The sequence below is a fragment of the Natator depressus genome, chromosome 9, assembly GCF_965152275.1.
Source record: "Natator depressus isolate rNatDep1 chromosome 9, rNatDep2.hap1, whole genome shotgun sequence".
Taxonomy (NCBI): domain Eukaryota; kingdom Metazoa; phylum Chordata; order Testudines; family Cheloniidae; genus Natator; species Natator depressus.
This window is the reverse complement of record NC_134242.1, coordinates 83,812,050-83,838,524: the sequence shown is the minus strand read 5'-3', so window position 1 is coordinate 83,838,524 and position 26,475 is coordinate 83,812,050. Positions and strand designations below refer to the sequence as shown.

General features: G+C 41.2%; 1 protein-coding gene across 1 annotated transcript in view; it reads right to left on the bottom strand.

Annotated features, from left to right (window-relative positions):
- Positions 1-17,168, bottom strand: part of IRS4 (insulin receptor substrate 4) — a 32,115-nt gene extending 14,947 nt beyond the window's left edge. The window contains exon 1 of the mRNA XM_074962486.1: positions 13,397-17,168. Within this exon, the coding sequence (XP_074818587.1) occupies positions 13,397-16,937 (3,541 nt within the window). The 5' untranslated portion in view covers positions 16,938-17,168. The remainder of the gene's footprint in view (positions 1-13,396) is intronic.
- Between the last annotated feature and the right edge of the window lie 9,307 nt (positions 17,169-26,475).

Sequence of the window (26,475 nt, the reverse complement as noted above, 5' to 3'; positions counted from 1 at the left end):
CATTGAAGAATAGGCATCAAATTTGAAATTCATTGCATTATCTGCTCACATCAATGACTAATATTTTTGGATAACATTTTTTACTGCAACTCAAAGGCTACAAGGATTGACAGTAGTAAAACAGACTACAAGATTCACAGTCAGCTCATACAAATACCTAAAGATAAAAGGTACTTGGAGAAATAAGAACTTAAGATGGAACATGTTTCCATTATTTTAGATCATCACTGTATCACAGTAATGGCTGAGAAAACCATTTAGCATTATTATATTTTGTAAGTATACAATAAAAATAGCAAGAATAATGTATCACAAGATGTACTTTAATAATATGACAAGTTTAGCTTAAATAATTACTGAATAACTGATTCAATCACGTACAAAAAGTTGGGAATGGGAAGGCAAAATGCATTAGTCCTTTTCTGCATCAAAGGGGACACTGTCCACAGAAGAGTAGCGTTTACAGGGGAGGGGAAGATCTGTCCTGCTCATCCATCAGTGGCTGCATCTTTGATAAGTCCAGAATGTATGTGTTTAGTAGCCTATTTTATGAAAAGGTCTTCTCAGCATATGTCCCCCTCTACAACACTCCAGTGTTAAATCTATGGTAAGTGGAGACAAACTGCCTTTTTTGTACATCTTAGCAAGTATAGATTAGTTAGGTTCTCCTGTAAGTCACTAGATTCTTTCTATTATGTTGTAAATCTAGAATGTAACTGTACAAATGAAAGGCTGATGAAATTCCTAGAAATGTCATAATAATGAATCTATAGACATCTTTGCACTGGAGAGAGTCTTCCCAAAAGTGAAATGAATACTACAGTGGAGCAGTCAACCTTTAAAATTGTTTAAAATAGTTTCTCCTCATGGAATGCATCCGATGAAGCGAGATGTAGCTCATGAAAGCTTATGCTCAAATAAATTCATTAGTCTCTAAAGTGCCACAAGTACTCCTTTTCTTTTTGCGAATACAGACTAACACGGCTGCTACTCTGAAACCTCTCCTCATGGTATGATCACTTCTCTATTTTAGGTGGAGACTCCCTCCAAATTGACATAGGTTGATACTTGTCAGATAATCCAGCTCTCTATTCTGGACTGCTCTTCCATCCGAACTAAAATTTCAGTCTGTATTTCTGATATCTCCTTGTGATGTCCAGCCATCAATTAAGACTTAAAATGAATGGCCAAAATGGAGCTCCCTTTTCTACATCACTGTGGTCAACATCATCATCCTCAATCACTCAAACCTATAATCTTGGCTCAATCTCTGACTCAGTCCTTTCTTTTGACCCACACATACACATTGTGTCTAAATCCTGCAACTTCTTCCTATGCAATATCTCCAAGATCTGATCTGACCTTTCTTCTCCATCCATACTGCTAAAACTCTTGTCCAAGACCATATCATCTCACACTTTGACTACTATAATCTTCTTTTCTCTGGACTCGTTATCTCTAATTTCATCCCCCTCAAGTCTGCTCAAAATGCTGTGCACTAACATTATCTTCCTGGCTCATCACTGACTGTCATTTCCCCTGTACACACACTTTTTTTTGACTCCCCTTTGTCCACCACATCAAGCACAAGCTTCTTGCTCTTACTTTCAAAATGCTTTACAACTTTATCAAGCCTTTTCTCCAATTGCAAGGTTGACTCCTATCTTCACTCTGCCAATAATGTCTGTCAAGATTCCTTCCCCACTCTGAACTCTAGGGTACAGATGTGGGGACCTGCATGAAAGACCCCCTAAGCTTATTCTTACCAGCTTAGGTTAAAAACTTCCCCAAGGTACAAACTTTGCCTTGTCCTTGAACAGTATACTGCCACCACCAAGCGTTTTAAACAAAGAACTGGGAAAGAGACCACTTGGAGACGTCTTCCCCCAAAATATCCCCCCAAGCCCTACAACCCCTTTCCTGGGGAAGGCTTGATAAAAATCCTCACCAATTGGTACAGGTGAACACAGACCCAAGCCCTTGGATCTTAAGAACAACGAAAAATCAATCAGGTTCTTTAAAGAAGAATTTTAATTAAAGAAAAGGTAAGAGAATCACCTCTGTAAAATCAGGATGATAAATACCTTACAGGGTACTCAGATTCAAAACAGAGAATCCCTCTAGGCAAAACCTTAAGTTACAAAAAGACACAAAAATAGGAATATACATTCCATTCAGCACAGTGTATTTTACCAGCCATTAAACAAAAGGAAATCTAACGCATTTCTAGCGAGATTACTTACTAACTTTACAGAAGTTCTGAGTCTGCATTCCTGATCTGTTCCCGACAAAAACATCACACAGACAGACAGACCCTTTGTCCCCCCCCCCCCACCCCATCTGAAAGTATCTTGACTCCTCATTGGTCATTTTGGTCAGGTGCTAGCGAGGTTATCTTAGCTTCTTAACCCTTTACAGGTGAAAGGGTTTTGCCTCTGGCCAGGAGGGTTTTATAGCACTGTATTCAGAAAGGTGGTTACCCTTCCCTTTATTTTTATGACAATGTCAATCTTGATCACCTGATTCTAACACTGCATCTACACTAGAGAATTTACAGCAGAACAGCTCTACCAATGCATCTGCGCTGCTGTAAGATGTCTTGTGTAGCCACTCTGACAACGGCAGAGAGCTCTCCCGTGGACATAATCCACCCCCAACAAGTGACAGTAGCTATATCGCGGGAGAAGTTCTCCTGACGACATAGCGCTGTGCACACTACCACGTATGGTGGCGTGACTTATGTTTCTCGGGGGGATGTTTTTTCACACCCCAGAGTGACCTAAGTTTTGCCCACATAAGTGGTAATGTAGACATGGCTTTAGCTTCTCTAGAAGTACGTTTAAACTTTCTCCCATGCTGCCTCTTATGAATGGGAAAAGCTCGCAGTCAAAATCCACAAAGCCACCATAACTTATCCTCCTTCAAGTCCCTCTTCAAAACTTACTTCTTCTGTAACGCACACAGTAACCTGCAACCTGATGAAGACTAGGCAAATGGTAAGTTGCGTTTACCATTCTTCATGGGTTCAGAGTAAGACATCTGCACATTTCATGAATTTTGTTACCCCTTCTCTCCTGCCCTCCACCCCAACCCATCTGTCCCATTCACCTGTTAAGTTTTGTCTTTTAGACTCTAAGTTCTTTGAGGGAAGGACTGATACTTTACGATTATATAGTTCCTAAGCACAGTGGAGCCCCACCCTGGCTGGCATCTGCAATATAAATGTATAGGTGCTACTGCAATATAAATGTTAAATAATAATAAAAAATGCAAAAATGACTGGTACCATGCAATTTCTGAAAGCTATACTGATACTGTTGGATATGGCAATTACGTGGGGTTCTATATTTATGGTCCAAGTGACTTACAGATTTAATCTGCTCAGTTTACAACAGATTTCTAGCTGCTCGCCCTGCAAACTCAATTTATAATCTATAGGACAAACTGTTTGCCAGTGAAAGAGTAAACACATTTGATCGCTCTAGAACTATGAAAAGCCAGAAATTCTGGAACTTTACAACAATAATGGATTCTGTGCATCTAATTACAGTTCACTGTAGAGCACTACTGCTGAAGAAGATTGCTAAAATTTTCTAAATCACTGGCCTGCAGTGCAACAATTTTCAGTAAGTAGAATGGATTTTCATTTGGCTTTCATCCAGTAATATTTTATGTTTTGGATCCAATTTTTGCAAAGAAAATGCAACAAAATTACAGAGACCCCAGATATTTGTCAACATTTTAAAGAGACCTGACATTTTAATAAGTAACCATGTTTCTCAGTTTAGTATATCTTATTAATCTTTTGTACATTGTTTTTTTTTAATCTTTATTTAACCCATCTGCTTCATCGCATTGTTAAAAGCTCTCAAAATTTTAGTTGTCTAAAAAAGTTCATATAAAAGCCATCATCCATCCCCAACAACAACAACATTTTAGCTTCTCTTGCTATCCAGTTAAAAAAAATTATACTGCAAACTCAGCTTTTTAGCAAGAGCTATAAACAATAAAACAAACTGGCTTGGCATGGGTGCGAGCGAAGAACCACACTGTTCCCTTTGGGAAAAGATGTCATTCAGAAGTGCCTCACTAAGGCTTTATCTACACTGGAACTTCGTCGGCAAAGCTTTTGTTGTTCGGTGGTGTTTAAATACCACTCCCCCCCGAACAACAAAAAAGTTTTACTGATGAAAAGCACCGGTGTGGGGGTGGAAGTTTTTTGTTTTTGTTTTTTGTCAGCGGGAGAGCTCTCTCTCTCCTGCCGACAAACAGCAGCTACACGGCGTACCTTTTAGCGGCACAGCTGTGTCGCTAAAACATGAGTAGTGTAGACAAAACCTAAATGTACAGGCTAAATTTTAACAACCCTCTCTCACGCATTTTAGCATTGTTTGTAAGTATATCCATGCATTTTAGTTACATTAAATTATTTAGGGAAACTAACATCAACCAGAAAAAGTTTACAAAAATTGAACTCTTACCATCCACCAAAAATAGTTGTTACTAAACACAAACCCCAAAAGGAAGTCATTACATTTACTGAATTCGCTAACACACTATTGAGTCGTTAGCTTCTGTAGTAAAAAAAATATATATATATATTTGCACATTTTTATATCAATATTTCCATAATATTTAGTTATTAACTGATGTGATACTTGGTATATTTTTATCATTCTATATAAATACAAAATACAAATAGATGAATACATTATGAGCTCTGTGTGTTGCCTACAAAACTTAACATTCACACTTCCCATTAAACTGCTTATATCCACTTCACTTACAATTATAATCAAATCCTAAAAACAAAAATATACTACTTTAAGTATTAATAACCACTTCCAATTCCCACTCTCTTCACATGTGATAAAAGGGTAACTTCATGAAAACAGGAAGTGTGAACTCAGGTAACTGGCTGGCATAATAAACCAAATTTTAAGATGAGACAGAAAAAAAATTATGAGATATTCTTTCCCAACATAGTAAAAGTGTTACTTCACAAAAAGAAGGATTTCTCAGTTATCCTTCATGTTATCATATTTAACCCAACTGTCTAGCTGGTGACTCATTTGTTGGATTCAAAAGTCAGATTTTCCAGGAAGTTTTTTCTCTATGTACAGTGTACTTTTTCCAGTTAATTTCTTTCCAGACCAGAAAACAGTGACAACACTGTACACCATGAAGTTTCTATAATCACTAATCACATGCCATTCAGTTTATAAATAGCAATGAGTTTTATTCAACTTTTATTTTAATTCTTAGTTCAATTGTCACTATATTCTTTAGTTCATGAGGTATACCTAATATTATTTGTTTTACAGTAGTTCCTAAAGGTTCAAGTTCCATTCTGCAAGGCACTGTACAAACATAACAAAAGAGCTTTAAGAGCTTAGAAAAAAATCAGTAGATTTTAGTGTTCAACTGACCATGTGAATCATCAGAACTAAAAATGAAAATTTTACACCACTGGAAACCTGGAATACCCCCACTTTCCAAAACTGTAAAAACATTCCTTTCTGGCCATAGTTGTTTGCAAGATATTGAAATTAAAATCACATCGGGGGAGGCATGTTCCTAGTGGCTAGAGCACTAGACTGAAATTTGGAAGACCTGGGAGATTCCCAGTTCTGCCACTGGCCTGCTGGATGAGCTTGGACAAGTCACTCTGTCCTTCAGTTTCCCCACATGTAAAATGAGGATAGTGATCCTTAGCTCCTTGGTAAAACACAGTGATGTACTAATGAAAAGTGTTACATACAAGCTAGGTATTATTCTGATTGGGTGTGGTGGCATGGTGGCAAACTTCGATTTAACATGCTTTTAGTGGCTATATCTCAAGAATTGCTATAATAGAACTAATGATGTATACTGTCTGAAAGCTTGAAAATGCAGCCTTCAAACAGCACAATTGTTAAAATTTTACTCAAAGGGACTCACGAGATTATTGATAATCAACATAACATGCTTTTATAGCACAGGAATTTTACTTTTGTTCGATATTTGTTACTAAATATTAACTTCATAAAACAGTTTCACAAAATTTGTTTCAAAAGCTAAAAGTCAATTTTAACAAATGGAAAAAAAATCCAATATTTTCTCCATTTTACTGGACCAGCATAGCACCTCAAATATGGAAACAGATCTGCTTATGGTGCAAGTGATCCCATAAGCCTTTACTAAGCGAATAATGTGTACTTCTGTCAAGGTTAAAAGTTTTACCAGACTACTGGAGATTTATACTGTAAATATTCAACAATATTGTACAGCAAAAATACTAAAAAATGTTTTAAAGTAGGCAACCCTTTTGCATTAACACCTTGTGTTTCATTACCTGCTGGGGGGAGTGGAAGAACCTTCTTGCAGACCAATCAACTTTTTCTAAACATTGATCAAAAGCAAAAACCCTCAAAATCCAAATTCTGACTAAGAACTCAACAGCCTTTGGACAGTGACTTGTCCAATCTGACAAATTTCAGATTTGTCATCCTGACAGACTTGATGGATCAGACTGATTACCTTTGCCTCATTACAGCCTTCAGCTATCCTACAACTTCCCAATGTTAGTTGAGACACCCTTGAACATTTCAACTGCTACTAGGGCTCATGAATTTTCTGAGACTGCTTCAGTTTCAACTAGAACAGAACTGATCAGCTTTTCTTTCTCCCCAGTGAACCTGGATAAGTGCTTGTTCCTTCTCTTCTTGTGATCTGGCAGACATATTTTAATTCTCAAAAACAGGTGAGGACAACAGTTGTGTTTCAACCTGTGTAATAGTATATACTGATCATTAGATTGTCTTTAATATGCTAATTAAGCTATAAGTGAGGAAAGAAGTCCAACAGTAATTTGCAGGGTGGGCCAATAAGGCAGCTCTCCAGGTCATTACAGCCATTTAAGTATGAGTCACACAACAGTACACTATCAAAGTAAGAGGACAAACAGCAGTAAAATTTTATCCCCTGCCTCCAAAAACAAAGATTTAAACAATTCTTTCCCCAGTTTATTTATTACTCCAGTCCTCTTTTTAGTTGAAGCTCAGTTGATACTCTCCTATATCTGACCAAGATTGTTTTAAATAAAGATTAGATTGAAGATTTTTGTTATTTATTTTACCAGGGAATGAACTGAAGGAACAAGTGGAAACAGGGGTCTACTGGGAACACAGGAGCTCCTGGAAATCCATAGATACCAAATTATGTCCAAGGAATACAACTACAATTCAGTCTTGCTTATCTCATATCATCCAAAACCAACTTTTTTCCCCACAAGTTAATTGACCCAAAATCAGGATGAGTCAAATGCACTAGGTCTTTTCAGAATAAGACAGAGAATTTATTCAGACAGTGCTCAGAAAAGCGAACAAGGTGAACTGCACCTATTGCTGCATTCCAGTGAGCATAAGAAAATAAAATAAACAAATGGAGGCAATGTCCAGCAGACTTAGGAGTTCCTGGAAGGATTGGATAGCTTTACAAGCTTTTGCTCCCACCCACCCACAAGAGGAATGATGTGATTTCTACACCTTCAAATGCAAAATTAGGAAGAGAGAGTTTGAAATAGTAGAGGCAATAGTAGAAGGGCAGTAACAAGGCACTAACCTAAGGCTCTAATTTAAGATGAAAGAGAAAAACGGAGATCCATTCAATATTGAATTAAAAAGTAACTTAGCCTTCCTCAGCAGGAATGATTGGTTCATTTTCTAGCACTGATCACACACCACTGAAGTTACTTGTTACAGTACATGCTCCAGATTCTCTGAACAAAATTTTTGGTGGCCTCATTCTGAGGCCACCATCTCTTGCTGATGGTTGCTCTGACAATTTTTCCTAAAATAATTAACTTTAGGAAAAAAACAAATAAATATGCACACATACATGTCCAAATCATTGTAATTTATTATGTAGACGTTTTTTCTTCAGACTCAATAATAAAAATAATGTGGAGTTGTGTCTATTATTTACTGGACCTAAACAGAATAGAAACAATAATAAGGTGCTTTGCACATTCTTGCCTTTTTTCTTGTTGCTTCTTTTGCTTTTTTCATTGATTTTTTTTTTGTGTTTTTGTTTTTTGAAGACTTGCTAGCTACTAAGTCTGCTGTGAAGAGTGACATTAACAAACATACAAATATCACTTTTTACATCACTTACTCAGCCCTGGCAAGCCTGGGGACAAATTAAGCCCTGGATGGGGAGGTGGGCGGGGAGGTGGGCAGGGAGGCAGTGGGGGTCAGGGGTGATGGAGGATGGGTGAGCTCGGGGCCAGAGCCCACCACCCCACGCAGCCAGGGAATTGAGTCCAAAGCCCCATGTCCAAGGGATGGGGCCCGGGGGTGGAGTTCAAAGCCCTATGGCTGTAGCCTGCCCCCCACCACCACTATGCTGAAGCCTGACCCTATCCCCACCCCTCCCAGAAAAGTGGGGAACTCACTCGCCGCCTTCTTCTCCAGCTTGTGTGTCTCCAGAGGGGGGCAGGGCCCAACCACTGCTGGCAGCCCCAGGGGAGAGGCCACTGCTCTGCCCCTCCAGGAGGCTCTGGCTGCAAGAAAAGCCCCTGGTGGCTGCATGTGGCTGCTACATTTGAGAGAAAGAGGAATTTTGTGATTGGGAGCAACAATTAAAGGTACCGGTGGGGAAAAAATGTGTATCTGAAAACTAGCTGCAACCAAGGATTCAGAATCTGCAGTAGCACAATCAAAGCAGTATCAGAACATTATATTTAACAAAAATGTTATATATCACAGTGTGAAGAGAGTTATTTTTCTTAATTCAGCTTTTTTCATGCTAAGTTACAAGTAAAAATGAAATTGAATTTTGGTCAAAGATATCATAGTTAATTCACTCCTACATGATAAACCGTCAGAGAAAATCTGTTCTGCTTTCAATAGTTCATTCACCTACACTTGAGAAGTGATCCTGTGTATTTTTAAGCATTGCAGCAAGTCACCAGGTTGTTAAAATACGTTACCACAAGATTAAAATGTTTCTCGAAGAAGTATTATCCCTACCATACTGACTTCAAAGATCCAGGGTATTTGTCAATTTGAAGACATATTACAGTAGGTTATTTAAAGTTATTTTTAATGGTCTTATGCCTGAACTACTCTGCCAATATAAAACTGCCTCAGTTTGAAAAGAATTTTAAAAAGCCACAAGCCTCAAATCCAAAAAGGGTAGTTACTGGTCAAGTAACTGGAGAATTTTAATTTATTATTAACTACTAAAAGATAGTTAAATAAAACTCCCAATTTTTGAATTTTTCAGAATGACCAATACACACTATTTCCCATCATGTTTTTCTATTTTAGATTTATAAGCTACCATGAAAGAAATTAGAATAAGTTCTATTTTACAGCCTTTAGCCTCCCTTCTAAATCTAGACACTTGCATTTTAAAAGGTCTTTTATTTCAAAGGCTCCAAGACAATTAGCATAAAAATGTTATGTAAAACATGTAAGAAGAAACATGATACAAGAGTGGGAGGGGAAAAGGTGGGGTGATATTAAGCTGTATATCACATTTTCTCTGAACAGAGTAATGTTTTATCTTGAAGAAACATACTTGAACTATATAGGAAACAATTAAATAGTTTATTATAACCCGATTCTCATTATCCACCTCAGTTTCTACAAGGTGCAATAATAAGGTATACGTTAACAGAACGCTGTTTGAAGTAGCTTTAGAGTTCTGCATTCGAGGACAAAATTCCATGACTCAGATTCATGTAATCAAAACCGCAAAATGCTTGCCTCTTAATATCATGTGACAATTTCAAAGAGGAAGCTGTTTTGTTCAGTAAATTCCTAAAAATGTAAACATTAGAAATCAAAACCCTATATTATTTTTAGTACTATATAGTCTTACCACCTTAGAACCCAATTTTGCCTAGGCCTAAAAAGCTTCAAGGCAGACCAGTTTTCTTTTTCCATCTATTTAGGGTTAACATCCTGCCCCTCCTCTTTCCATTTCATGAATGGGGAAATATGAAGGGTTGTTTCACATCACTGAACCGGATGAAATTTAGGAAGCAGAACTTGGGATGAGTAGTGCATTAGGAAGCACACTCCCTCTCATATAAGAGCTGCAGTTAAAACTGTATACCTTAGCTAGATTGTATCTTTACATTAGTTAAATAATCATTAAACACAACATTTTTAAGACAAATATTTCATTATACACAGGAGTCACCTTAAAAGTGGATTGATTTTTTTTTTCCCCAGGCAAACACAATGAGTGAGGAGTAGGATTTAAGAAGGGTGTGGGGGGAGGGCAGAATGGGAGAGAATGTAAAGCTCAGCCAAAATTTTGCAAGTGTAGTAAACACATTAATTTGTTACAGAGACAAATCACACTCACAGACTTAAGAGGCAGGAATCTTCCTTGTCCAAAATAAAATTTTAACTTTGTTTATAATCCTGTCACTAAATCCACCACTTTGGGGAGAGAAACACTATGCTTTCTTATTCAATATTAAAATCAAAACCTTACCATAACAGAACATGGCAAAGTTCTGTTTAGTGAGTAGGGACTTTATTAATGATCTCTGAAAAAATTAAACCATTTTTGTAAGCCATGTTCTTGTTATGGTCCAGATATACACTCTGGATGTGCTGAATGAATGTTAAGACCCCATATCTAACATGGATCAACAATTTGTAAGTGATGTAGAAATAGATGTACGAAATTTATCTGAACTAAAATAAGTAAATTATTGTATTATACATTAGTTTGTTCACCACTGAGTCTGTCTGAAGGTCACCCATAAATGACCACCCACCTCACTCCTTTATGTACCATAATTATATTATGCGGCTTTTAGGAAGAAACTCGCTTTTGGACCTTGTTTTGAAGGAGTATATATTTTTAATAGTTAAATGGCCAGCATCAACTTGAAATCTAGCAATATCATGTACTACACTTGGCTGAGCTGCCTGCAAAGTTTTATGAACACAATCTCTTTTCTGTTTTTAAAAGCTTTTGCCACTATATGAAAGACTTACATAACAACCCAACTGAATGTACAAGAGAAACACTGAAACCAACTGCATGCAAAGTGCTGTCAAATGCACAAAATAAACAAAGTGGGAGGCAGAAAGGGGGAAGGGATTACAGAAAAAAACCTTCCAATCACAGTAATTTTAGATATTTTCTGTAACACTAATAAATAAAATGTTTCAGACAGAAGTGCAACTTTTTAGAATCCCTTTAAATGTTTTTATACGTAAGATTAATAACATGGCCAGAATTGGCTCCTCTGATCTTTCTCCCACTATGTGGGAAATTATACTTTACTGAATATAATTACAACGTAAGTTTTAAAGTCCTGTAAGGATGCTAAGATCAGTAGGATTTTTCATCAAATTGGCTGTACCAACCAAAATGCCTTTGATTTAGTGGGCAGATCTTTTGAAGTTGGAGGCCTTCAGCGCTTCAGAAAAAAAGCTTTTTTTTTTTTTTTTTTTTTTTTTGCACTGGCAACTTTCAGAGTCTTCTAAATTTGATCCCAACCAAGAAAACAAAGCAAAAACAAAGCAAACAAGGCAAACCACACATTTCTGAGAAGCCCCAAGTAGTGGCTGCCAGACTTCAAATAGTATGCTATCTGAGTCAGACTTATAGCTTCCAGTATTAAAGGCTCTCAAATTCTAAATTCATATACAATATCTTACAACTAAATTTAAACACATGTACAGACTTTAAGGTGAAGACAGAAAATAGATTTATTCAACATTACATAGTCCTTTACTGTAATTAGAGGTACGAAGGTTGCTTTGCATTCCCAAGCAGTGATAAGTACCTGTATAGGATAGCTATTAATACCCTTTCCCCTGTTTTTTCTTCCTCTCCTCACTGTTTACAAGAATGGCCAAAATACCACTGTTCACCCATGACTAAATATTTCATCTTAGCAGTCATAAGTTATAGACTACAAATACCACTTTTGCAAAGAAAGAAGTAAAGATATTGCTGTTTGCCATCTACTGTTGCCTTCCCTGCGCTGGAGAAGATAATCAGAAGTGGACTATCATCAGGGGCTAGAGGAGAATAGTATATACACCTCAAAATATGGATTTTGCTGCCAAAGTAAAGTCTTGAAGTTCTAGGATTTAAGAAATACAGTGTGTGGTGGGACAAATACTGACAGACGCTTCATGAGGTTGAGGGTGTGGATGGAACCACAATAAGAGATCCAGCTGAGGAACTACCATTTTCTACTGCCTCCAGAACAGTAGAGAGCTTAATATTTCTCTTCTTATCCCTCATCTGCGTAAGGGTAATCAGACAGGAGTTGTCATTTCTCCAAGGGTTGGTTTTTAATTTATATATTAGAGATAAATACAATTGATACTTTGATTACCTTAAACTGGTTAGGATTCAAATCAGGAAAACCTGGCCACCCAGCTTTGAAGTTTGCATTCTGTTTCCCGATCCTGGGTACAGACTTCAAAACCTGCTGATTGCACCTATTACATACAATTATCTGGCTTCCCACAGACTGAATGGCTCAGCAGCCCCTCAGAAAGAGATACAGGAGCGTGGGGATTTATGGGCCTGCCAACCCCTCATATCCTGCTGGAAACTCATACCTAAGAGAATGGAGTTGGAGGGTAGGGATATCAAGGAACAGAATTACTAAACTTTGCAGGAACTTAGCTTCTTGACATCCTGCTTTCCACAAACTTCTTTTTCAAACCCTCAGAAGATGGATTCTCAGAGGGAGAGAGAGATATCAAGAACAGAAATCTCAGGGGAGACAAACTTCTGGGCAACCTGGAGGTCTGGTTAACCTAGGTTCAGAACATAGAGGTTTGACTGTACTTGAAAAAAGTAGATACCCACATACCATCCATATAAGAACATACAGTTCATTTTTCTTTTTACTTTATTCAAGTACTGTATTTGAAATCCTAATTGGATTTTTAAACCCAATTTAGTGGTTTTCGATCTTTTCCATTTCATTACCCCATGTTACAACATAAGAAAATTTGGGATCCCTCCTGTCAAAACCAAGGGTAGGGTGATCATGATCCTAGATTGAGAAGCTGTGATTTAGAGCATGATTAAGGTTTTATCAAGTTAAAATATTTTGTACAGTCCAGCTTGAAGGCAGTTAAACAAAACGTTGACCTGCCAAGCAAAATATCAACATTTAAGAGTGGGCTAGAGAATGCTAAGCTCTTCAGGCCAGAGACTGACTTTTGCATTTCTTCAATGCCTAGCACGCGGTGGTGCTGCTACCAGAAACAATTTAAAATAAGACATACAGAAATTCACAGTAATATTTCCCCATTTTAAAATATAACTCAATTGAACACTCTATGTTTGTGTCAATTATGACATCGAATTCTTGTACTAAAACGTTTCATATGAAAACATTTTTAAAGTTACAAACCTTTTCTTGCAGAGTTACACTTCAAACCATCAGATCTGGTGAAATCTATGCTTACATAAGCTCCACTGTCCAAATTCGAAGTACCATTTTGGAGATGGCAAGTTGGTGTATTAGTGCTTGCCTCACAGTTCATAGAATCATCACGTAAATTCAAAGCTATGTAGTTTAAGCCATTCTGAAATCCAGCTGAGGTATCCCTGGACATCTTGCTTTCATGACCATCGGAAATGTTTTCGTCAGGTTTCAACCAAACATTGTCAAATGAGGCAGAGCTGTGTCTTTTGCTACTATCAGTAAAGAAAGAAGAGGAAGTAGTCACAGCCCCAGCAGAAGAGAATGTTTCAGAACTATGCCTTCTTCGGCCTTGTGGGTCAGCTCGAATCACCTTAGGTCCCATGGGAGGATCAGAGCTAGGAACAGAGAAGCTACCGCTACCTGAATATCTGTCAACAACGCACAGTCGATTTACAATGGAAGAAGGACTATCAATCTTTATACCATTGCTGGATTCTGCGGTAAAAGGCCTAAGTGGTGTCGTTGCCATGTTGAAAGTCATCTCTGTGTAATCATCAGCCCTACTACTTGTACTGCTAACACAAGCAGTATCAAATGAAAGTCTAGCATAATCATTTGGCTGGTTTCTGGGGATACTGGAACTTGCATAAATTGAAATATCCGTTAAAGAATTTGACAGTTCCTTTGCTACTTTTGGTGACTGCACATCAAGGTCAACACTCATGTAATCAGAAAGTGGTGACTGTCTGTGGTCACTACTCGATCCTAGAGATGATGGAGATCCTTCTGCAGATAAAGAATATGGTGTATTACTTGCTTTTTCACTGAAATCAATATTTATGTATTCACCAGGGCTAGCTGGCTCAGGTGGAGCTGTTCGATCATACATTCTTGGTATAGTATTACTTCCTCTTGTACCTAGGGGAAGTCTTGTAGGCCTGGTAGCCCTGTTCTGTGCAAGGCCTTCATCTGACACTTTCACAACTGATGATTTAGAAATGCCATTAGCTAATGATTCACTGTTGACACATTTGAAATTTTCATGTTCACCATATAACAGTTTTCCAGGTGAGGACATTGGAACATATTCATTATGATCTCCATTTTGTCCTGATAACGTCTTAAAGCTTCGTGGCAGAGAGAAATATGAACTGATGCCTTTGGAAACAGTGTTGGTAGGAATACAATTTGAATCACTGGGCTGTTTTGGAACTGCTGAATTACCAGGTGACATATCCATATACTCATTTGTCACCTTTTCATTACCCCCTTTAGAAATAAATCCAGCCAATGGACTTCGTACAGGTGAAGAACTAGCCCTGGGAAACATCATCATATATCCTCTGGAGTCCACCTGAGATGACGACCAAGAATTACTAATCTGTTTTGGGACAGACACACTTTTAGGAGTCATTGGCAAATAATCATTGTTGCTTGTGAGCGAAGATGCAACTCCTGGCATCATTGGCATGTATCCATCATCCCTGGCTTTACTTCTGCTTTGGTTACATACAGAATCAAGGGTAGCATCACTGTAGTCAGGTTCATGGTTTTCTTTTAATTTTGGTGATTCCGAACAAGGTAACTGTCTGTGCCTTCCTGCAGAATCTTCATCTAAAGAAGCCGTGGTTTGTGTTGTTTTCTGCTGCACTGTTGCAGAAGTTGGTTTAGTCAGAGAATAAGTTCTTTTTCTGAAGCATTTTTCAGCTTCCATATAATCATCCCTTGAGCTATCATCTGTTTGCTGTTTATTCATGGACATGTATTCACTTAAACAATTCTCTTCTCTGATTGGTGGTGTGTTTCCCAAAGAATCTGGAGTATTACTTCTGACACGAAAGTACCTGAAATCCCCAGGGCTAGAGCCATATTCATCAGAAGAAATAAAGCCCCCATCACTTGGGGACCCACAGACAGATGAACTGGAAGGCCTGGTTAGTGTGTCTGAGGCAGAGCCATGGCCACTACTGGAAGAAACACTAATGGGGCTGGTGGTGGAGGGGAAATGAGACACTGGCAGGGAGGCAGACCTGGTATGATAAGAAGAAGTGAAAGCTGCTCTGACATACCTTCCACTCCCTTCTTGCCGGCCCAAGTTCATCCTTGCAGTGTTCAAATGGATCAGACTTCCAGTCACTGATCTGAAAGGTCTGGTCATCGTCCCTTCCCCTTCACTAGATGTTCTGAAGCGGTATGAACTGCTACTCTTGGTGGTGGGCGGAGTCCCCCCAGTAACACACTCAGTTCTGGATCTTCTCTGCAAGCCAGTCTGGCTAGGAGGCAGGTTGCCCAGATGCCTCCTAGTGGTGATAAAGGAGATAGGATTGGTACCACTGCCACCACCAGATGACTGGCTCTTGCTGCGGGGCCTGAATTCTGTGAAGGCCTTGAGAGCTTTCATGGTCTCTAGGAAGGTCTCATGCATATTCTGGGCAACTACTGAATCATCCACTTGCATCCACAGTTCACCAGGCCCAATGGAAGCAGATCTGCCCACCTCAATAAAGAAGAAGTTCTCTGAGTGCCCACAGCGGCGGATGTTCATTAGCTGCAAGTGGACAGCAGGTACCTCTGAATTCAGCTTGATTAGGTAGATAGCCTTGCTAGATAGGCACAGCCTGTACACCCCAGTCAGGTTCTTTGTCTGCCCCAGTCCCTTGGGCTTCACATTAACCTGCCACACCTCCTTGTATATGGTGCCTGGTCTAAGCGCAGCTCCATAATGCTCATCATCCTCATCCATCTGCTGATCTGTCTGGTCCTCCTGTTCTAAGAACCCCCTCTTGCTCTGGTTCATGAGCTCACTGATCGCCTGGTACCAGGCCTCCTGCTCCACCTCATTCTCAGCCAACATGGCAAAGTATTCATCCTTGGTATAAAGGGCAATGATGTACTTATGCTTGGCATCTGCCCTCCGGCTGACTGTGAAGCACTGGTACAGGGGGATCACTCGCTTGGGAGGGGGGCAGCAGAGGATGGCAGACCCACTAGCAGCTGCCGCTGCCCTCAGGCTGCTCTTGAACTTCTTCTCACTGTCATAGTATTCAAGCCTCGCTGGGGCCAGGTGGCTCTCGGCCCGCAGCACGAAGTAGCGCTTGTGGCCATGCTTCTGCTTCCTCAAGTAGCCACATTTCCTCACATCATCCCCCACAGGAGCCACGGAGGGAGCAGCTGGCAGAGGAGTTCCTCGTGCTGGGGTGGCTGGCTGGCCACCTCGCCCACCAGAGAGGGCCCCTCGCCCTGTGGGAGCCGCAGCAGCGGGCACCTCCTCCTCCTGCACCAGGCACAAGGAGGCGCTGGGCGATCTTTTCAGCAGCAGCAGCAGGTGGTGGGGCTGAGTGGGCGGGTAGGGGCCGCTCTCGCCCAGCTCCTGCTGCTCCTCAGCCGTAGTAGCAGTCCTAGGCACTCCAGCCCCGTGGCAGGGGGCGACCCCTCCTCCAACGCTCCGGGTGCCCAGCTCCGCCTCGGCGCCCCTGACCGCGGTGCTACCACCTCCTCCGCCCGGGCCATTCATCCCACTCGCCATCTTAGGGGCCAGAGAGCTGGGGTAGGGGGGAATCCGCCCTCACAAGGGAAGCGTCCTCCAAGCCCTGCTGGACATGAGGCGCCGGAGGGCTCCGCTCCGCACACGAGCTCGCCAGTGACTCCAACGCTCGCCCCTCGCTCACCCGCTCCCGGCCGGTCGCAACGCGCCGGGCTCTGCTACTTTCACTCACACAAGCTGCCTCAGCGGCACCACGGCGAAAACATCACGTGACGCTGTAAGGGAGGGGGAGGACGAGTACAGGGGACGGGGCGGGGCTTCAACCAGCCGGGGGCGGGGTCTTCTGTATTCCAGTGTGTAGAGTGAGGGTGAGAATGGGGAGCCGAACGGCCTCCCCCTGGAGTGAGAGAGGAATATACCAATAAGAGACGGAGACAGCTCCTAGATGGCCCAATCAGGAATCGGGAAAGGTGGAGGCTCTGTGCGCATCCGAAAGAGGAGAGGTTCTGATGGATCGGCAGCGCTTTGGACCAATGAAAGTCGGCAACAGCTTCTGCCTCTCGGCGACGTAGCAAAAAGAGAGGGTCAAAAGTTAGGCGGAGCTTAAGGTGACTGGCAGATGGATGGACAACTTGTGTATTGTCCAATCAGCGCTTCACACACAGAGATACGGGAGACGGAGGCGGGATTTGGCGTGTATGTGGAAGAGTGAGTACAACGAGAGGTGAGGATTTAGAGTAATTAGCAGCCGGATGTGCCAATCAGCGCTTGAACTGCCTCCTGCCCCGTCCAATCAGTACGTCCGAGTGACGTAGCGTACTCCAACTATTTTTTTTGAAAGGAGAACTTCCCACCCTCTCCTCTAGGTTTATAGTTTGGAAGCAGCAGTGATTGGCTGCTGGGGGAGCCAACCACAGAAAGTGGCGAGGGAGGAGGTGGCGAGGAAGTAAACAACCCGTCAGCGCGCGGGCGACCGTTGGGGCCGAGTGCAAAGGCAACCGTTTCTGCTGTTTCAGACGGGGAGCGGGCTGGAAGGAACTCCTTACACACGGGCTGAAGAGAACAATGTAGCATCAAAGGGCGGAGAGCGTATCAGAGAAGGGAAGAACAAGGAGGGCCCTTGTTCTCCCCCACCTGCAGTGCCCACCCCCACATGCAGACTTACATAGTATATTCATACCATACATACACGCAGTTCACACGTACGTAGGGCACAGGCTCAACTCCCATGCTTGCACCCCACCCACAGGCTCACCTCCCATAAACACAACGCATACCCCCAGACATGCAGCACATGCCACTCACAGGTTCACCTCCCATATACACAGCTTCCCCTGCCCATACGCACAGCACACCCCACCCACAGGCTGGGCTTTCCATACGCTTGGCTCACTCCCCAACATACACACACCGCACCCCACCACCAGGCTTGCACTTTCCATGCGCACAGCACACCACCCACAGGCACACCCCATCCGCAAATTTGGCCTCCCATGCACACAGTGCACCTCACCCACAGGCTCAGGCTCAGCCCCACCCCCCCATGCACGCAGCATCCCCACACACACACCCCACAGGCTCACCACCCATGCACACAGTGCACCCCATCCACAAGTTTGGCTTGTCATGCACACAGTGCACCTCACCCACAGGCTCAGCCCCCCCCCATGAACACAGCACCCCCACACACACCCCACAGGCTTACCCCCCATGCACACAGTGCACCCCATCCACAAGTTTGGCCTCCGATGCACACAGTGCACCTCACCCACAGGCTCAGGCCCCCCCCTCCCATGCACACAGCACACCCCATCCACAGGCTCACCCCCTCATGCACACAGGGGCCTCCACCCACAGGCTCGCCCCCCACGCACACAGCATGTCCCACAGACTCAGCCCTACCCATATACACATACATAGTACAGACCATCCCACAGGCCCAACTACCCCCATACACACGCACCCGTACAGGTTCACCCACTTTATAGACACCACCACCACCCATATATGCACAATGCACACAATCCCCTAGACACCACCACCCTCCCAATACACGTACAATGAGCATTCTCCAAGATCCACCTCCTCTACACACACAATGCACATTATCCCCCAGGCACATAGTCCACATACACACACTGTCTATTCCTTCAGATCCATCCTCATAAACACACATTTTACCCAACCCACAGGAACATTGTCTATATAAACAGTGACCATTGTCCCAGGCACACCCCACGTATTACACAGCAAATTGAGTCCTCAAGGAGTCTATACCACACTAGCCTGACCCCCATATATAGACACCCAATACACCCCACCTACAGAAAACTGAGCCAGCTTTTTTCAAATGCAAGGTGAAATGGGTCCCCACAACACCAAATGTATACTACTCAGAGGCCACCAGTACTTCCAAGTAGGCCAGAGCATAAGCCAAGGGTAGAAGTGCCACAATGAATCTCAGCAAAATCTTTCCTCAGCTCAGGAACTTGCTGCCCTTAAAAATGACATCATCAAACCTCTGGTAAGGGAGTTTCAAAGGCACATTGGCATTGTGAAGTGCTGTGATACTCGGCAGTCCTGTTTTAACATGATGTAGCTGTCTATTGATGCTGTACTAAGAGGTATTGATATGGGTCACCTGTTTTGACGTAGTGTATCATACATAGTCTGATACACTTTTGATAGTGTGCCACAATTTTGATGCTATATAGCACTGCATTAATCAAATGCAGTCATTTTTAGGCACTTGTCACTGTTTTGACACAATGTGGCACTTTGGACGCTGTGCTGAAGCATACAGATGTATTGTGTTTTAACATGGCACAATGCCATTTCATTACAGTGCAACACCCTTATGATATACAGCATCTCCATTTTGATACAGTACCCCCTATCATTTTGATGCAGTTGTCACTATTTTGAGGCAGCACGGTACCAATTTGCCATAGCACACAGCTGTCCACCCTATGGCCTGCAGGCTGTACATGGCCCACCAGAATATTTCATAAGGCCCATGGCCTGCTTCAACACAATATACTAATGGCCGACTCATTAGCGTTTTATTGTCATGTTTACATAATTTTAGTTTAATTATGTGTTCTTTACTGTTTTTTATAATTCTGATACACATTTTATGCGCTGATTTCTTTCTGTCTTTTTAAATAGACAGTACTGTACATAACCACCTACCTAAATACTGTATATACGAAACAGAATCTCTTTGGCCCTCACAAGGTTCTGCTCAGGTTTATGTGGCCCTCCTGTGTAATATGATTGGGTGCTACTGTCATAGCACAATGACATTTTGACCCTATTTAGTTGCATATATTATTATATTATGATATTTTGATGCAATGTGATGTCTTGAAGCTATATGACATGGCATGTCAATAACATAACCTAATGAAGCTTTGACTCAACTCCACAAAGCACTGACAACACCTGACAGTAGAATAAGTGAGAATCAAGCACTGGCCAAATGCAAGAAGACAAGTTCTAAAAGGCAGCATTGGGGTCCCTTATCTTGGCATTTATTTTACAATTAAGTCATGGATTGACATTTGTGTCACATAAATTTCAATTCCCTCTTCTTCTCCCTTGGCTAGATAATATGTCTCTCTGAGTTAAAATAGAAAACCAGAGATTGTCAGGGAGCTGGTCACAGCTTCCTGATTCAAAAGCTGCACCCTACAACAGCTGAGAACAGTGGATCTCTTTCCCACCCCTTACCTGCCTTCATCATGTCCCCTTGCTCTTTCAATACATCCCTTTCTGGGGTGGAGGGGGCAGTCAGTCAGTGTAGGAGCAGGCTGAGCCAGCTTTACACCATCCAAGAATTGCACAATCATGCCCATAAAGTGTAACAGCCAAGAACAGAGACAATTTCAATTCCTCCTTACTATTGTGATTCAGTAATGTGGTATTTGCCTAACTGTGGAGTGAAGGCAAAAGTGTTTTCTGTTAGTTTCAAGCATTCCATAGAGGTCTGGAGTACAGACAGTTGTCATTCTCATCTTTAACATTAATTTCCAGAAAGATACTAAATTAAAGTATATTTAAAGTTAAGGTTGAGTACATCTCAGTAATATAAGGGTAAAAACAATCCTTCGGAATATCTGCTTATATCTGCTTGTTTATACCTGTTTATGATCTGCTGCAAAGATTATTTTCCTAACCTGCCACTTTGCCCATGTTACCCCTCTTTTTGCATCCTTCCACTGTCTCCCCCTTCTCTATTACATCAAACATAAGCGACTTGTCTTCAGTTTCCAGGCCCTTCACTGCCTATCCCCACCCTACCAGTCATCTCTCATTCATTATCAAGATGTCAACTCCTGCCTGTGATTGGTCCATGATGCCAGCCTCCGTCGCCCACTTGTTAAATTTTCCAACAAGCACCTTCATGCTTTTTCTCATGCTTGGGAGGAGCTCCCCGTAAACATCCGCAAAACTACCTCATTAACCTCCTTAAAAACCCTCCCTAAATCTTTCCTTTTCCATGATACCTATAAAAAACTTGACAGTGGGTAGGCTGCTGGTGTGCTGAGACCAATTGCTGAGCAATATTATCTCATTGTTTCTTTGTACTCTCCCATGTATCTGGCTGTATCCAACTGTTGTCTCTTGTCTCACACTTAGATTGTAAACCCTCTGGGGCAGATGCAATCTTTTTGTTCTATGTACAGTGCCAAGCACAGTTGGCTCCTGGTTCCTGACTAGGGCTATTGGCTCTCATGGAAGATGGTCACAGATGAAACCCCATGCTTTGAGTGTTCTTAAATCTCTGACTGCCAGAAGCTGGAACTGGATGACAGGAGATGGCTCGCTTGATAATTGCCCTGTTCTGTTTATTCCCTCTTAAGCATCTGGTATCGGCCACTGCTAAAAGACAGGTACTGGGCTAGATGAACCATTGGTCTGATCCAGTATGGCCATTCTTATGTTTTTATGCTAATCTTAAAGTATTCAAACATAGTCAGATATAGAAATTCACAGCTAAAACACACAAACAACTTTAACTCTGCCCTGTAGTGATGTCATGCATTAACCATACAATTATGATTAGTGCATAATCATATTTGTAATCTCAGATTACATTTAAACTGGTTTGTAAAGTCTCATTCAATTTTTTCATTCTTTTTCTGATGGTGTCATAGGATGAAGTTAAGATTGTTTGGATGTCTGAATTGTGCAGTTCTAAACCTTAACATCTTTGGATTTCTTTTGACACTCTGTAAATGCTGTTTGAATACGAAAAAATATTTTACAGTTATTTTTAATAATATATATATTAAGGAGTTTGAAGCTATGGGATGAGAAGCTCTCTCTTTTTGCAGGCTCCTCATAGCCAGTTGCTGAAAGATATATGTGGGGGAAAGTAAGGAAACACTTTAAAATAAAGGATTTATGTTTTTTTGTTTGTTTATATTTTGGTCAGAGACCCCTGGGCTTGTTTGATAGCAACTATGACTAGGCTGTGTCAGTGCATAGCAAAGAGCACTGCATCATCAGTGTTTTCTACTTAATTTTTTTTTCTGTTTATAATTCCTTAGTACTACTATATATCATTCACAATTTCTAGTATGGGTTCAGAAAAATCACATATCCATAGTCTATGCAAAATTCAATCATTCTAAATCTTTTTTTAAACCAAGTATGCTCAGGGGAGCAATTGGCTGCACACACAGTGGATGTAATAGAAACGAGTTTTTCTGACAGTGTTTCTGTGGCTCAGCAGGAGTACTTCCTAGACTCTAGGTGCTTCTTATTTATCTATGGATATTGGGCAACATTGAAGTTCGTTTGATAACTAAGTTACATTCGCGTACCCTCACTCATATTAGCAGAAAGAACAACAAATTTTGTTTTGTTTGTCTTCAGATAGATATTGTTTGGAGCCTTGGGTACATAAAGCTATAAAGTTTGTGGTGGTGAGTTTTTCTGCCTGTTGACTGAACAAAGTTGCTTACCAGTATGTGCTGCCCTTGCATTACTCAAATCAATTTCTAGCAGGGCTTAAATTCTCATAGGGTATTTCCTGGAGCCCCCCACACCCCACCCCAAACTGGGGCTTGGGACTTCAGGCCCACCAGGTGCGCCCGGACTCAGGGCTTCAGCCCTGCAGGGCACACCAGGGCTTGGGGCTTCTTCGCTGTGGGGCACGCCGGAGCTCAGGGCTCTAGGCTTCATCCATGGGGCCCCATGGATCCCCTGAAACCAGCTCACAGCCCCCCAGAGGGCTATGGACCCCTGGTTGAGAACCAACAGCATCAGGCTGGAGTCAAGGGTTGAAAATAATTACCGGGGCTCCGCTCTGGACAGCTCTGGCTGAATTTAAGCCCTGATTTCTAGACATACTGGGGTGGGATTTAATTTCAGTACATTACAAGCTACCAGTGCAATATTACCTTGGGAATTTTCACAAATTATTGTATGGTTTATATGTCAATGTTTTTTTCATCTGTCCATCCTATTTCCACTGGCTGTTAGTCTGGAACGCAGCTTCGTCCTCCTTCAACCATAAAGGTCTACTAGTCAGGACTCACTCTCCAACTCTTAATTTTTATTTCTGTAAGATCAAACTGACCTAAGTTGGAGATGGTGAAAAGCTACGCTATCCCATGAAGAGCTTAGGGAAGAATTATGCCTGGTGTGCAGTGGGACTGCTGAGGCTGCAGTATCCTAAAACAATGATGTAACTTTGTTTCATGCAGTGCAGCCAGGCTGTTCTCCAGTCAATGCAAAGGGAAGTTAGGGTCCTCTTCTTATCCTCTTTTCAGTGCAGTATGGGAGCAGTTCCTGCAGTCCCTTGAGTGCAGGTGCTGCAGTTATGGTTGTCTTTGTGTTGCAGTAATGACAATTTTTGCACACTTTTCACACTCCATTATGCACCTGCATAAGTGCTTATTATAAAATGTCCAGAAATTTGGAACCATGATTTTTAGTGTCATTTTCCATAGCTAGTCATCAGTTCTACAAAATAGTGTAATTAAGAAATCACTGGTTGGCAGAAATTTCACATTGATCCAAAATGCAGATCCATTTACATCATCTGCTGCAGAACCAGCAAGAGGCAAATAAAGGGATCCTGATGTCCATGATGAAGTTCCACAAAGAGCAGTAATATCAGCTCTATTAAGACATGACCTGAAAACAAAGAATCTGAGAAGCTAAGGTGTTGTTAAAGCTAGTAATGAGTAACAGAGTAAATGAAAATGTATGCAATACTGTGAGAGTTGGTGATCATTTGGGTTTCCTTCTTTGCCATCTCCAACACTTATCCTCCCTATGCTCAGCTGTATGCCTGGGAGTGACAGCTACTGAAAAGCAAAAAAAGAAGCAAGTCTTTTTAAGTGCTACCACTCTGTGGTCCAAATCAAGTCTCATGAAATGTTCATACAAGAAAACAAATGCACTCCAAATCACCCAGCTGTCTGAACTTGGGTAAGAATATTGCTGAGGTACTATATTATCTCATAGTGCCAAAATCTGGCCTTTAAATTCCACCTGCAGTTCAAGTTTTTCATTTTCCTTATGGGCAAGTTTTTACATGGGAAACTTTGGCTATTCATGTGGAAATTATTCAGCTTGAACAGGCAAATGCAGTTTACGTGTGTCACAGTTGAGGACAACTGCACCTGTAGATTCCCTCAGTTGTCCAGCAAGGACACCCACTTTTAGGCTTCAAGCTCCCCATCTGTTTCCTCTCTTGAGGGGAGATATGTATCCTTGCTTCTGACTGGAATATTTCCAGGCTGCAAAGTTCCCTGCCTCTACTGTTCGTTTCTCAGTAAAGATGTAAGAACGTAGAGGCCTAGAACTGAAATCTTGGGATTGGGGGAGGAGGTGTGTATGGCTATCAGGTGGGTGGCTTCAAAATGTTGATAATGGAGGAGGTATATTAACATCTTCCCTCCCTGCTAGAGAAGGTATATACAGTGCCACAACAACACAGACATAATTTCATTTTTAATACATGTCCCAAACGTATTAATCCTAATTTGATACGGTTTAATTTAATTCAGTAAAATTTATTTTAGTTCCATCCAGTTTGTTCAGGATAATACAGGATATTGTCAGTCTGTCACAATATATGCATGTCTGAGACTTTGCACATACAAGAACTTGGATGGACAATACTACAGGTGCAGGTAGTTAATTTTGTTTCATGAAAATTATATTTTACAGGGCTTTGGAGCGGAGCCCAGAGCTGGAGTGTGGAGCAGCTCTGGAACAGTGAAGCTGCAGGTTTTTGCCTGGAGCTGAAGCGGAGCCGGAACACAGCTCCAAAGCCCTGATATTTTATAGCTATTTTTGATAAATTTCTAATATTTTATTAAACATTTTAATAAACAACACAAAAAACAATGTAACAGTTCATACAAGGATTTAGTCATGGCCAGAATTCTTCACCTCTCAGTCCCATTCCAGCTCCAAAGTAGCCTGGCCTAGATAACATCTGTACAGTTCTATTCTCAATATGGGTTTAATGAGAATCCGACAGAAAACTGTATCAGCACAAGGAACCAAAAGGAAATCAAGACCATGTATAAACATATCACAGACAGGCTATTCTACTTTTAGAGAGAACTGCCCATTATGTCCTGGTGAAGTCAGAAAATGGGGAAATTGTGGCAATATATAAAAGTTGGAAAACAGAAGTAGGGAGGGAAGGATGGCCTTGTGGTGGGCACTGGACTGAAATTCAGGAGATTGTGGTTTAGTTCCTCATAGCCTTGCTGTGCATCCTTGGGCAAATTACCTAATCTACCCAGTGCCTCAGTTCCCCAACCATAAAATGGAAATAATAATACTTCACTATCTCAAAAGAATGATTGTTAGGTGAAATCTATTAATGCTTCTGAGAGGCTAAGGTACTATTGTGACAAAGCTATCTGAGGACTTCCTTGTAGTAAATTAGCAGAACTTGCCATCTATCAAAGTCCTTTGAATATGTACTTTTCCTGTTATGAGCTAAAAACTAAAATACTCTTCATTCAACTATTTCATTTATTTTTATTTGTGAGTACTGGACTAATAGAAACCCTCACCTTCACACCATTTGAAAATAGAGGGGTTTGAATTTAAGATTTTATGAAACAAAGAGATTAAAAGTCTGAGCTTTAGAATTGCCAAATTCAACTCAAAGGGAGCTCTGGGTGCTCAGCACCTTTAAAAATCAGGTCCTAACTGTTTACTTGTTCTGTCATACACCCTTCACCATCTATGTAATCCTATCACGTAATTGTCTACTGAAAATACTCAAATGCTTATTTTCTGTACTATTTGTATAATTGGGGTTAGTGCCACCATGCAGTGTAAAGAACCACAAACAGTGTGTTGTTTTTCAAAGGCATATGGTCAGATTTACAAAACATTTTCACACTGGATAAGGAATGAATACTAAGATTATTCTGTGTATTTGGTTTTTTATTTGTGGACATTTGCTATTAGATTTTGGGTTATTAGTGATGGGGATCCTGAAATTATTTAGAAGCCTTGTGCAAAATTTTATTGTGAGAAACATAAAGGTTTATTTTTGTTTAATCTGTGTCAAGTATAGATTTTTGCTGGATCT